General features: G+C 37.8%; 1 protein-coding gene across 9 annotated transcripts in view; it reads right to left on the bottom strand.

The window, feature by feature from the left end:
- Positions 1-636: 636 nt before the first annotated feature.
- The window catches only part of BLNK (B cell linker), a 101492-nt gene continuing 88059 nt past the window's right edge, over positions 637-14069 (bottom strand). For 8 of the 9 annotated variants that reach the window (XM_071564022.1, XM_071564024.1, XM_071564023.1 and 5 more), the window contains 10 exons: positions 13235-13262; positions 12884-12956; positions 12276-12306; positions 11209-11251; positions 10420-10498; positions 9940-9971; positions 7604-7683; positions 4293-4376; positions 3126-3281; positions 637-1900 (listed from right to left, as the gene is read on the bottom strand). In XM_071564022.1, the coding sequence (XP_071420123.1) occupies positions 1781-1900; positions 3126-3281; positions 4293-4376; positions 7604-7683; positions 9940-9971; positions 10420-10498; positions 11209-11251; positions 12276-12306; positions 12884-12956; positions 13235-13262 (726 nt within the window). In that variant the 3' untranslated portion in view covers positions 637-1780. Of the gene's footprint in view, positions 1901-3125; positions 3282-4292; positions 4377-7603; positions 7684-7736; positions 8650-9939; positions 9972-10419; positions 10499-11208; positions 11252-12275; positions 12307-12883; positions 12957-13234; positions 13263-14069 lie in introns of those variants that run through there. The other variant, XM_071564029.1, reaches the window with a different exon arrangement.

Raw genomic sequence — 14069 nt, 5'->3', positions numbered from 1 at the left:
ATGCAAAGGAACTTAAATTTTGAGTGGCTGGTTTTTCACAGCATGCTTTCCATTGTGAGTGAGCTCCTAAAGTGATGCTTAAAGTAGCTAAATAATTCGAGTATATATATAGTAGTAAAGTAAACTTGCAGACACTTCTAACTTTTGTTAATTTTGAGGCCTTGGCAATCCTTATGTTCTAAACATTAAGCATCGTATTAATGTAACAGTAGTTACTACAAACTGAGCAATCTACTAAACAGCATTTACATGGTAGTGTGAACAGACTGTCACAAGCAGACTTGTGTAAAGTCTGCATCCATTGTGTCTTACTTGCCGGTCTCTTACTTGCTTTACATCTGGGGTAAGTATTGGCCAGATTGCAGAGGGAAGGAACTGAGATGCTGCAAGGTAGGTACATGTGCTGAACATCATATTAGGAGGCAGTTCTTTTTAGAAGACAGGTGCATTGCTTGTAGAGGTAATTGATCAAAAGCATAAGAAAGTAGTTGCAGAATACAGCTACAATATGGCTCTAAGTGAATTGCTGAGACTTTCCAAGTCTTGACTCAATCTTGCTTTCAATTCCTTGCAAGTAATTCTAAAGAAGACTGCCTAATCCAGAAGAAAAGCAACAGAACAGGCAGGTACAAGGTGTCAATTTTGGAAAATACCTTTAAGATGGATGAGTTTGCAGGTCTAGAGAAATCAAACACCTCTAGAATTAATTAACAATTGTTCCCAGTTTTTTCATTGATCCAATTTATACCTTCATCAAATTAATTTTTACCACTTGAACATTTGTGCAAATTTAATTTGTTCACAATAATACAGTAAGTAAACCACTGTGATAGAACAGGCCTGAAAAAATATTGGGGTTTTGTGTGTGTCCATAAACAGTAATTCTGCAAGAATTGAATGGTTAATTAGTTTAGCAATGAAGCAGTGCACTTGAGTAACCAACAGTAGGTAATTTGAAGACCAAAGACTAGAGCCATTAAGCCAAATATATAATATATGCTAAAGCTGTAAAAAGTGATACTTTTCGTAACAACTTGTGAAGGAGCATACACAAATATGTACATACAAATATATACATTGTAACATCACAATAGAGAGTTGATGCTTTGCTGGATCTCCTTTCTTCCTTCCAGCAACAATGTCTCCATACACTGCTGACTTTACAATATTCGTTTTATTTGCATATTTGAAAATATAAAACAAAAACATCAGTGAATTAGGGTAAAGCTGAGGGAACATACAACACATGTTCATTAATCTGAAACAGTCAGGCACCTTTATTGCCACTAATCACATAAAGTACAGTCCTGTTTTCAACTTGTGCACAGTGGTACATTAGGTCGATTTGGTTTAATTTCTAGTGCTGTGCACTTTTCAAAGAAGTTGCTGAAAGCAGTGATCTGTGGTAAACGAAGAGTAGATCACTATGGGTATTCTTGTTTTCAAAATGAAAATGTCCTACAGGAAACCTCTCTTTAAATAGCAGTCAAAGGACCAGGCTGTGATACACAGTTGTTCTTCATGTGACTTTGGATACCTGTGTTCTCCCAGGTGGAAATCACAGTCGAGAGTGTATCTGCTTTGGCTTCTTGTGTTAAATGTGAGTGCTTTTCTGCTAAACGTGACAGGTTGAACTCTATGAACTGCATCTCTTACTACTTAGTAGGTGCTCTTAAATAGTTTTCCATTACTTTGGATTTTCTTCTTTTAATACCATGTCCACATTTTGAGATGTTGAAAAAAATGATTAAAGAAGTCTTCATTTTAGCATTTCAGTTCATTAAGAAACTCTTACAATGTGTTTCAGTTTTGTTGAGTCTTTTGTGTTGTTTTGACTGTCAATTAGAACCAAGGAGGTGCGCTGATGATTCTCTACTATTTCAGCAACACTGTCAAAGCGCTGGATAAAGAAAACAAAAAATAATTAGTGCTGGCTTCCTTTAATGCTTTTTTATCTTTGATTTTCACATCGTTGAAGAGAGTTGAGCTATGACTGTTACCAGTTGAGATGCTGCCTTTTAGTAATAGCGCTGATCCTGCTTTTAGTTTTGATTCTAGTAATAAAGAGATTAAATTTGGACAGTGGAAGATATTATGGCTACTTGCTGTTTCATCCTTTCCATTTGTGACTGTCACCTGTACAAACTGAACCACGAAGTTTGTTACAGGCCATAGTACACTGACACTGCTTTGACTTTACCTCAGTCTGTACTAGGCTGCAGACTGGCAGTTTGGAAGCTGTGTCAGATGTGATTCAGACACCGAGGGAAGCCTGTCTCCAGTAACACGGTACAGACAGCTATCAATGAGAACCATTTTGGGTATGCAGTTTTAATGTTTGTCACAGTAAATTAATATCCAGAATCTGGTAGGTCTGTTGCTTTTCCTTTTGGTCTTTGGTCAAATACAGATTTTGGACTATCTGTTTATCCTGAGGTCATTTTTGACCCTTTGTTGAAGGCCAGGTGAGCTCTAGGCTGTTATTTATTCTGTAATCTCAAAACGATTGCCTGGGAGGCAGATACTTAGGCTAAGGCAAGCCTACTTTCACATTGCTGAAAAGCCTCCTCTGTGCAGTGATAACAAACTGTTTTTATTGGTATTTGGGTTCCAAGTTTCTGTTTTGCTGTCAGAGCAATTATCTGTGTGGTATAATAGCCAACTAGAGATTTTTTCACTACAGAACTAGAGTTTAACATTTTCTTTATGTGAAAATAGTATTAAAAGTATTCTCATTTTTTATAGAGTGTTTTGTTTTGATTTCGAATGTGGCTGTTCTTACTTTAAAATTTTCCAAGGAACTTTAATAGAGTCTTAGAAGGTAAATGGAGGACTATAAAGTCAGAAAAATCATGTAGCAGCTACAGCTCTGATCCTGTTAACTTTTTTCAAGGTAGTTCTAAGAGTATGTTTTAAATCTGATTTGTGGATTTAATTACTCACAGTATGCAGGAGCTGACATTACACTGGTTTCTGTGGCTTGACAGATGAGTCATTATAAAGGGTATACTTTTATCGTGATATATGAAGAATCTTTTTGGTCACAGGGCAATGTATCTTAATCATTTGCTTATTAAAGATATATAACTAAAACTATTTGGAAAAACACCCCCTCAGCATCTCACCTCTTCACCACTTTTTTCTCTGCCCAGTGCATATTGTCGTGTTGATTCAATAAATCTTATAGGAATGTTGTATACTCTTCTGTTGTAAAAGACAACCAGTGTGTATGGTTGCCGTGAGTCCTGCCCAGAACTCTTTCTTATTAGGAAAGATCCATCCTGAAAAGAGAAAACTAAGTAAACATTTGGCTCATTTTTTCCAACAACTTAGTTTGCTTTTAGCTTAGTATTTTTATTTATATTGGCATTAAACTCTTTTCTCCCATTGGAAAAACTGTACAGCAGCAGATGAGAAGTAGCTGTCTAACAGTATCTTACAAAGGTGTCATTTAAGAATCACTTTTGCTTCTACGTGTCCTTTCTTTCAATCAGAGAGAAAAAGAAGAAATAAATACACAGTGGCAGCCATCTCATGGGGTCCACAAATTATTAGGAAACAAAGGTGCTATCAATGGCAGGAAGTAGGCAAAAAAGCAGAGGTGGAGATACTGCTTCTCCAGAGCTGTAAGAAGCACTCTCAAAGTCAAGCACCTGCACTACTGACAGTGTAGCCTGTGCTCACTAATGAGCAGCAGCCTACACTTGGTGGTAAACCCTGTGCTCTGACCCTTTATTCTGCTTTGTGGAGTTAGGCAAGAGTGGGAATGTACCTGATGCTGGGAATGCAAATCTACATGTTACTATTCCCTCTTGGGACACTAGTTTTTGCACACAGAATACCTGAGAGAACTCAAATTCTCCAAGTACCTAAATGCACAGCACAGCTATTTCAAAATGCATGGCAAGGTCAGCCTTTCCAAACACCTGCTGTTTTCACAAGAGCCATTGGACAGTGGTGGAAGTCACTTAAAAGTCATGGGGCTTTGCATTTCTTTCAAGGGATGCTCGTGAGCTATCAGATCTTTCTCAGCTCTCCAGTCAGTAATAGCTTTCTCTGCAGAGTTCCATCTTTGAGTTACACTGATGTAACTTTGTCTTGTGAGGAAAACTATAGTTAAATAGTTTTGCCACAATAATTTCAGTTTTGACACTTGACAGTACTTGCATGGCACAATATTCTGATTTAATCAAAGTACAACTCATGTTCTTAAGAACATTTTGGATTATCTTTACCTGTTTTTGAATTTTTGGGGTTTTTTATACAATAGACATGTTTTAAAAGTGACCTACCTTGTTTGAACGGTACAATGCATCTTCTGCCATTTTCCTATCACAGGCAGCAGCATACCATGCTTTACTGTGAACACCAGCATCCTAGAAAGAGAGTGTTTGACTTGTAAAATAATAACAATAATGAATATGGCCTGTAGGGAAGTTACTACTAAATAAGGACAGCTGTGAAGGACTAAAATGCAAAACAGAGTCAAGAAAAGTCTTTGCCAGGAGCTCACTGTTCTTGTTGGATAGAGGGTAGGACAAAAAAAAACCCCAGTGTCAAAGCAGAGGTAACGTGTAATTGAAAGCTAATAAATGAGAGGAAAGCAGTCAGGTTCAAATGGAGGATAGTTTGATATTTAAAGAAGGAAGCTATTCTAGTAGAATTTAAAGAGGGTATCCGAAAAATGTGGAGGAATAAACAGACCATTATCAATTTAAACGCTGCTCAGCTGTGGCCTAGCTAATGAGGTATTCAGATTTGGTAGTCATCTGAGCTTCAGGAATGAAGTTTCCTGTATACTTGATGCTGTTTGTGAACACAATCATGATTGTCTTCACCTGGATGTCATGAAGGTTGGGTAAGTGCGTCTTTTGCTTTTTTTGTTGTTATTAAGTAAGGACAAATGGATGGAGTCCTTACAAAACATCGGAATAATTAATGTCTTCGCTCTAATAATATAGCAGTTCAGCCCACAGAGCTTTCACCTAAGACATGGATTCAGTTCTGGTTCTCTGTTGGATTGATTCTGAATGGATCCTTAGAATTTGAAACCGTGCTCTTATCTAAAAGGCATAAACCCATGTTTACTGTGGAGAAGGATTATATCTGTGACTCAATACAAGAGAGGCTTACGTTTTGTAACATATTTCTTGGGTGCCTCATTTCTATGTGTTAGCCCTTGTAAACACCTCACCAAGATTATTCTCCTCCTCTCCCTTCTGTTAAATGCTTGGCAGTGTGCTGTACAGCAAATGAACTTAACCTGTCCTTCCAGTGGGAAACATGGCAGAAAGGACTATGTGGATGCAGGCACAGGTGCAGACCTGAAAGTACAAGGTAACGAGACTTGACAACCTAAAGATTCTATTTTAGAAGACAGAAGCTGTCATGGCAAAGGAAGTACAAAGATAAAAAGATGTGAGGAGGTGATGGCAATTGGGAGTGGTACAAGAATATAATTTGAGTAAGAGAAGTAATGGTAGAAAACTGGGTAGTGAGATGACCCAGGATTGAACATACATTTGGGGAACAGGAGTGGAGCTTAAGGGAAATGTATGGAGGATTTTAGAGAAGTATGAAAAGGAAGGACAGCATGAGGGATTAGAAGCAACATGAGACTTACGCATTATCAGTCTTCAATAGCTAGATGAGAAATTAGTAGGTTATCAAGGTGAGCCCTTGCTGAGGAGGCTGATGTAAAATCTAACTCTTAAGTGAGTGGAAAGGCTATAGAAATAGTGTTGAGAGCATTTCCTAATGAATAGATCTGGGTATTAACCTTTCTGATTATTTGAACAGTTTCACTCCAACTTTACAGTAACAAATTTAGTGAGAAAATTAATTTTCACGCAAACTTTGCCACCTCTATACAAAACAGATTAAAGATGAGGTTGCATATTATGGCTGAGCTGGTCTAGCTGGCTTATTGCTGCCAAAAAGGAAATATCTTGGCTTCTTCTTTGTGCTCATCTGATCCCATAGTGACATAATTCACTTTATTAATCTTGCATTTGAAAAAAAAAATCTGTTTCCCGTTTTGTTTTGCCTTGTTTTGTGTTTGACAGTCACATAGGTTTTCTGTCAGTTTAATGAGTTGGCTCAGCCCTCTGAAGGATCAGGAAGGAACACCAGAGAAGTCTGTGGCTCAGGGGAGCTCACAGTAAGGAGAGAGCATTGCACTGAATTCTTAGACTGGCTCAAGCCATAACATGTAACTGTACCTTCAAAGTTCTGTGTATTTCTCCAGTCACAGTATTCATTGGAAAAAGAAAGGATGAGAAGAATTGCATGTATGAAAGGTACTTGTCCATGTAGAGAATGAGTCCAGTAAACAGATCTTTTGTTCAACAAAAAAAGGAATCAACTGCCCCCACACTTTTCTGCTACTGTTTTCTGTGGCCTGTAATGTAAAAGCAACCAGCTGCTGCCCAAGTTTGGATGGCAACCAAACAGTGAATCTGCAAGCACCTGTATTGTGCAGGATAATACAGCAAATGATACCATGTACATAATTGGAAAAATAACACTAACAGGTTTTTTGTTTTTTCTTTTTTTAACAAAATGGTTCTTTTATTAAGCTCTGTTTTTGCCCATGGCTGCTACATAAAAAATGCAAATGTAATTGCTACAAGCTGTTTTATTTAGAGTCTGCTGGATTGTTTATTTCAAAGTAATTCTTGTAATAAATATCCAGTATGATATAGAGTTAAAACTTTTCTAGCAATTGAAATCCATTGTGTTTCTTCATAGTTGTAATATCTTTGTTATGTCAGGCTTTAAAACATTTAATGTTACTGGCTGTGCATAATAGAGCCTTTGTTTTATGGTCAACAGGACTATTTTTACCTTGTTTGTGACTACTAGGCCAGTAAGAATGGCTTTCTTCCTGCATTTTGTAGTCTCCCTTCATCCAAAATGAGAGTAAGGGGAATAGTAGTACTGAAATGAAAATAACTTTGTATTTGCTTAGATTGTTCAAAACTTAATGTTGCAACAAAACGCATAAAAGAAGAATTGGCCATAAAACTGACAGCATTAACTGTAATGAGAAGAGATCTGTTTGAAGGAACAGCAAGGAGAAGGACTTGGGAGAGACTAAACCAAATGGGCAGAGGCATCATAGGATCATTGTATCTGCTGACTGCACATTATTTTTTTTCTGTACACAGTATGTAGAGCTGTAAGTTTGGAAAAAAAGAGGCAATTAAAAACTCTTTATGGCCATCTATATAAAAGACTGGACATGTACATCACCACAGATTTTCGTGTTTCATTCATGTTAAAAGTATGAACTGAGAAGTCAGGAAGACATGAATCTAAGAAGCTTCTTTGAGTTTTGTTTAAAGTGACTAGTAGAGTGCCAAGGTTTGGTATACATATTTTTCTACAGTTTGTTAAACCTCTCCTATGCTATATGTTCTAAGAATTTTTTTAACTCAAGTTGACATTCAGACTTTTTTGTGCTACAGAAAATCCTCGCTGCCAAAGGGGACATAAATGCAAGGAGTGTCATTTTTATTTTGAAAGGGAGTAGGGGTGGGAATGCTATTTTAAAATAAATGATAAGAAGATTTCTGTAATATGAAGTTAGCTGATGTTATACCTGGTCTGCAGAACTTGAGATAGACGAAGTGCTGCTGTGAGGGGAAGTACCCAGAGAACGGTTTGCAGCTTCTGGCACTTCTAGAAAAGAGAAAGTGTGTAAGTTTTCAAAGTATGTTATGATGTATGAAATCAATTCGTTACAAGGGCTTTGGAAGATCTGGAAACACTTGACCTCTGATATCACTCAGGAAAACTATTTACTGTAAATGGATGACGGCTCTGTGAGTGCTGGGACACTTGCCTGCCCAAAAGAGTTAGCCTTGCTTATATAGAGAGAAAACCAGTTTGGTTAACAATTTGGTTAATATTCAGATCTAGACATAGGGTACAAGTAAAAACTCCACCAATGTTACAAAGGAGATCATAAACTGACCAACTTAAAAAATTCAGTGGGACCAGAGAGCTCAGAGACAGCTGCGTGGAGGAGGTTTAGAACTTCTTGTGTAGTACAGATGCAACTGTCTGAAAGCTGCATTTCAGGTAGAGGGGAGACATTATAAGGAGCAGTTTCAGCTCTCAATGAATTAAAATCACCTGAAGAAGGCTAATCAATATTAAGAATTTTGGGGGTTTCTGTAAAATTTTGACTGATTAGCTGCAAAAGCTACAGTTGAAAAGTAAGAACTGCCAGAAGTCAGCATGAATTAGACTTGACAAAAGGACACTAAAGTAATAAAAGGACATTAAAATAAGTAATAAAAGATTCCTTAGTAGTATAAAAAAGGAAAGGGCTTTATGCAGTAAAAATTTATTGATTTTAAAGGTAATCTAGGTACTAAACAAATACAGTTCTGGTACAGAAATGGAAATTTCCACCACAAAATTGGAAGCAAAGTTTAACTTAGTACAACTGAACTGGTAGGCCCACATGATCTTTAATGTAGAAATTTAAAAAAACTGGCATCTGAAATTCAGGGGTGGAAACAGTTATTTTAAATAATTTTCAAGTCAGGATGGTACCAAACGTAATTGTTGTACCTAAGGTGGAAAAAGTGACCAGAGCATCTACAGGCCTTTCTGTCTGATTCCACAGAATACAAGGCCCTAGGAGAGAATTTGAAGGAAATAACATTAAAATTTGGAAGTAAAGGTACAAAAAGCAAGGCAAAATCTGAAACATACCCCAGAAGATAAAGTGTTACAGCTCTTTCATAAAATAACAGTTCTACAGAGAGGGAATATGGCACTACACTTACTCCGGGCTTCAGTGGAGCATTTGATACTGTGCCATGTGAGAAGTACTTTTATGGAAGAAGGAAAAAGTTAGGCTTGTATGGGGCAAAGAAAAGATGGCAGGCTATGCTGAAGGAACATTAGTGATTAGAGACCAGTTTTATGTGTGGTAGAGTTGTTATTGGACCTGGCACAGGAGAAGATTATATTAAAGAAAGTTTACTGTTCAGAGCATCATTTAGCACCAGATGATCTCAAAGAATAGCCACACCTCAGAGAGTAGTAAGAACTCATGCTTCAAGTTGAAGCACATCAGTTGCGTGACAGGAACAGACCAACTTAAGAGCATCAGTCGATTTCATTCATGTGAACCATTGTTACGCTTCCTCAGCACAGGAGAGATAATTGCACCGTACATCAAGCAAACATTTCCAGGAAATAAATGCACTAATAACAGCATATAAGTTCAAGCTACACCAAATGCAGATTTCTATGTGCAGTTCTCAGCATCTATTTACAATGTGAAAGATATGTTGAGGCTGAATATGTGGAGTAAAGGGCTTACAGGAAGGTCAGACAAGTGTCTGCTAAAAAGAAAAAATCTGAATCTAATTTACACTTCTGTGCAAATAATGTACATATTACTTAATTTGTTTTAACTATGAAGTGAAACAAAGTCCCTCTTGGAAAGCACTACTTACAGAAGAACTTCAGCATTGTTATTATAAAAATACCTTCTTTTTCTTTCCCCTTCTATAAAGAAAGAATAAATGAAGGCAATAATAGTCTGTCTGTCTGTCTTCTGGGCAACAGAAGCCTGCAACAGCCCAGATATGTCATATTTAGGATTCTTTTGTGGCAAAGAAGATTGATGGTATCTTTATTATTCTGGGAAATGATCCAAACTGCCTCTGGTAGAAATTTCCAATAGTCATATATGGAAATGAAGCACCCAATTTCCGTCAATAACCCTGACATGCTCCCTTAATTTCAGTAGCTGAGCTAAGACCCTGGATACTTGATCCTCTCTTTGTATGCATTACAGATGCATGAACTCCAAAGTAATTAACATATGTGGCATTTTGAAATAATCTTAAGTCAAATATTAATATGAAATTACAAGTTCATCACATTTTCATTCAAAAGCTGAATTATACTTACTTGGCAGAATTGAGGACTTCTGGAGCAGAGGCCTGAAATAAATATCAAGAGATTACGGAAAGGTCTGAGGAGATCTACCCTGCTCCGATATCAAAATTGTGTATTTGAAGATGCAGTGATAGAATGTGTTCCATCTCACCCACTTGTCCTTTGAGAAATAAGAGTCTGATACAGGAATTAAAAAATTATATCCCACTAGTACTAAAACCTAGGAATTTAAACAAGGTTTAACTCTCCATCACTTTATGAGAGATTATATCCTTCCATCCTTCTGGTGATGGTTATAGTATTTGGATGCATTCATTTGCCATGTTTTATTTTTTTTGCTACTATGAGTCTTCAGGAACTACAAGTGTCAAAATTAACAACAGAAGGCTACAGTGAAAACAATGCTCCCCTTTAAGCCTCTCATAGCTGCGTTCAGACCAAGCAGTAGGTGCTGGTGCACTGAAATACTCAAAAGATGGAAAGGGATCTTACTTTTGGGGAACACTTGGAAGGGGTGGAAGTGGAAGCTCTTGGCTGGAACCTCGTCGTCTTTCTGCTGCTGTAGGTTTTTCTGTAGTTTGGGAAAACAAAGGGTAGAATCAAGATTTCTTCAGAAACACATTGTCCCAGATAAGAGAGTCCCAGTAGCTGACGGAGGGTTTCTCTTACTATAACTTTTTGGGTTTTTCCTTACATGGCAGCTTGCCATTGTGCTGCTTTCTTTGTTAACTAGAGGCATACCACCAAATTTCTTGGCAAATAGCTGTTCTGTGAGTTCCTGCAGGGGCTCAGTGGGAGACTTGCCTTCTGAGAGACGAGCTGTGTGACACAGGGGGAGGATGCTGGGGCTTCCTGGCTGCATCCCACCCTGGTGTCACACAGCAGCTCCTGCTGAACTTTTGCCTGGAGGAGCAGAGACATCCTCTGTTTTGTGCCTGTGCCAGGAGCTGGCTCTGTGCGAGGTGCTTCTGGCTGAGTTCTGACTGATGTGCTTGCCTGTTGCCTCCCTTCCCCCTCCGCCACTCAGAGGGCTCCATGGCACAGGGCTGGCCCATCATTGTCCTATGGTACCCCACCCATAACCTCAACAGTTTTACTGGGAGAACAATGATATTCAGTGCAACTAAGGCTGGCCAGATCCAGTCTGAAACTGCTAAAACCAAACACCCCTCAACAACCTAGCAAAAGTTGAATGTGGTGTTATTTCTTTAGTGTTTTTAATAAGAAGGAAATTTAATTCTGACAAATGTCAGCTTTTTCACAGTAGTGGAGATAATTTACCTTCATTTGCAATGAAGTTCTCTCTGGAAGGTAAACATGGTTTCTGCAATAAAACAGAAGGACACCAAGTATTAAATGGCATGCCACTTGTACAGCAAATGTTTAGTTTTTATACTTTTTGTGAACTGGTTTACATTTAAAATTGACAACATCCTGGAGGAATTAGGAGGTAGAGGCATAGCCATTTTGTGAAGAGCCTCTTACTTGCACAATCTTGAAGTTTGGGATTTTTCAAAGTAGATGTGGAAAGAATCCCAGTTTGTGGGTAATGGATGGAGAAAAAGTAAAATCCAGAAATATGTGGGGCTGGGGTTTTTTCCCACTTCCGTTGGTAAGTTTATGGTGAAACAAATTCTTATCTCAGGCCCAAAAATGAAGAGTCTATTCCAAATACTTGTGAATCAGAATTTGATTTTGACCCTTAGTGAGCTATGCTCACGAATGTCTGAACACATTTCTTTTTACTGAAAGTTAGACTGTCAGTTTAGCTCACAGTAAAAACTCAACCAACCTGCCAGTTTCAATTTTTTTTTTTCATTTTGAAACAGTGATAATAAACTGCTAGTTTTGGAACATTTTTCAAATTAATTTCTTTGAAAATTGCAACCACTCCTCTTACTTTCTCCCACAAGAGATTTTGGGATGTTTTTCTAATGATGAAATACTGAAAAATGTCTGACAAATTCTGGTAAAATTCTGCATATTTCTTGAGCTGTCACTCTTACAGTAACCTCATGTTCCCCATAGGCAGCCCTGTATATTTCCTGGAATACTTCTGAATGTCCTGTGTTCCCATTTATTTCTCATTTATTCAGTTCTTGCACTGTGTTTATTGTTACATCTTAGAGTATTGACTCCAAGCATCCGTTTAATCAAATTACTTTTCCACTTGGGTTTTCTCACTACTCTTATTTCATAGAAATGCACCCAAATATTTCTTTTCATTATAACTCTCCCCTAGTCTTTGTATGCATGCATGTTGTACCCAAACTTATGATAAAATTTTTATAATAAATTAAAAATTTAATAAAATTAGCATTTGATAACGCCATTACAAGTCAACTTACTGGTGAATTTACCACATTAGAAGTTTTCTTGCTGAAGATTGGAAGAAAAAAAAAAGAGTATGGTTACTTAGCAGTTAAGTGAATTCATTTAGCAAATGAATGAAACTAAGCATCAGTTCTATCAATCCCCAAGGTATTTCTGTCTAAGATGGCATGCAGGGGATAGCTGTAGGAGTTAGAAACAAACAAGCATAAGAAAAGAATGAGAGTATCCGATGTAATATGGATATTTGAGAAAGGTACTTATGCAAGGAGCTACATTCTGTCTAATACTTAAGACGACAAGTTGGGTGGAGCAGAAGAACATTAATGAAAAGCACAACCCTCCATGTTTATAGGCTTGATATGCTACTGTTGCAGTATGAGACTAAATGAAGCAAGCAAGCAGCTGCCAGTGGCAGGCAGTGAAGGGCTATGCCATACAAACAGTATTCCTCTAGAAATAACAAAGTATTAGCTTGCCTTTAATTCATTAGGATGTCTGTCTTGAACAGCAATAAAAATTATTCCCGAATTTCAATTACCACAGACAAGGATAGGAGTTAGCTCCTAATACACCTCGTAAAGCCCTCCCCATCAAAAAAGTAGTTTTAATATTTTTCACTCACAGGCCCCTTGGTAATGGAGATGGAGCTGCTCCAGTGGGAAATCTGGATTCTTGTGTATTACTGGACCTCTGACCTAGAGATGCAAACAACATATTAACTATGCAATGTTAACTGTATCTAAACAGTGGATTTTCCTCAATGCCACTTTAATGTTAATGTCATAAAAGTAAAAACTATCCATTGGTTTAACTTTTGTCTTAATATGTATTCACTCTAATTATACTAGAAAACAGTTCAGTAACACTTCTTGCTTACTGCTGACTGTTACAGATAAAATTCACATTGACACACTACACTGCTATATTAAGGTCACCAGTGGCATATTAATCCCTATTATATTGCCATACTTACTTTCATCATTATTGTTTGCTTCATGTTCCTGTAATGAAAAAATAGATTAGATTTGACATGAAGGAACTAAAAAAGGAATTCCTGAGTTCAGGTTTGGGTCCTCCACTTCAAGAAGGACACTGAGGTGCTGGAGCATGTCCTGAGAAGGGCAAGGAAACTGATGAAGGATGTGGAACACAAGTCTTGTGAGGGGTGACTGAGGGAGTTGGGGTTGTTTAGCCAAGAAAAGGAGGTTTGGGGTAACTTTATTATTCTCTACAACTACCTAAAGGAGGTTGTAGCTGTGTGTGTGTGTCAGTCTCTCCTCCCAGGTAACAAGTGATGGGACAAGAGGAAATGCCTTAAGTTCCACCAGGGGAGGTTTAGATTAGATAACAGAAAAAAATTCCTCACTGAAAGGGTGGTCAGGCCTTGGACAGGCTGCCCAGGAAAGTGGTGTGTGGGAGGAGGAGTCCCCATCCCTGGAACTGTTCAAAAGGCATGTGGATGTGGCACTTGGGGATATTGTTTAGTGGTGAACACGGTAGGGCTGGGTGAACAGTTGGACTCAATCTTACAGGTCTTTTCCAGCCTTAAATGATTTTTGATGAGAAGTGCATAAATAATCAATATGGCTTTGGTATCTAGTAATTTTTAAAGAAATGTGGGGGTGACAGTGTGTGTGTGTATCTCTTAAGGTCTGAGGTGATTGATGAATGCATCCTTAAGGACCAGAGAGGCACCTGTAGAATGTGGATGCCTTGTAACCAGTAGAATCTTTCCATGTATGTTAGGTGAACTACTGACCAATAGTGTACTGGCATATTATATGCAGAAGTGGATAAAAGTGAAGCTG

This window comes from Pithys albifrons, chromosome 9 (assembly GCF_047495875.1).
Source record: "Pithys albifrons albifrons isolate INPA30051 chromosome 9, PitAlb_v1, whole genome shotgun sequence".
NCBI classification, from domain to species: domain Eukaryota; kingdom Metazoa; phylum Chordata; class Aves; order Passeriformes; family Thamnophilidae; genus Pithys; species Pithys albifrons.
This window is presented reverse-complemented; position numbering and strand designations above follow the sequence as displayed.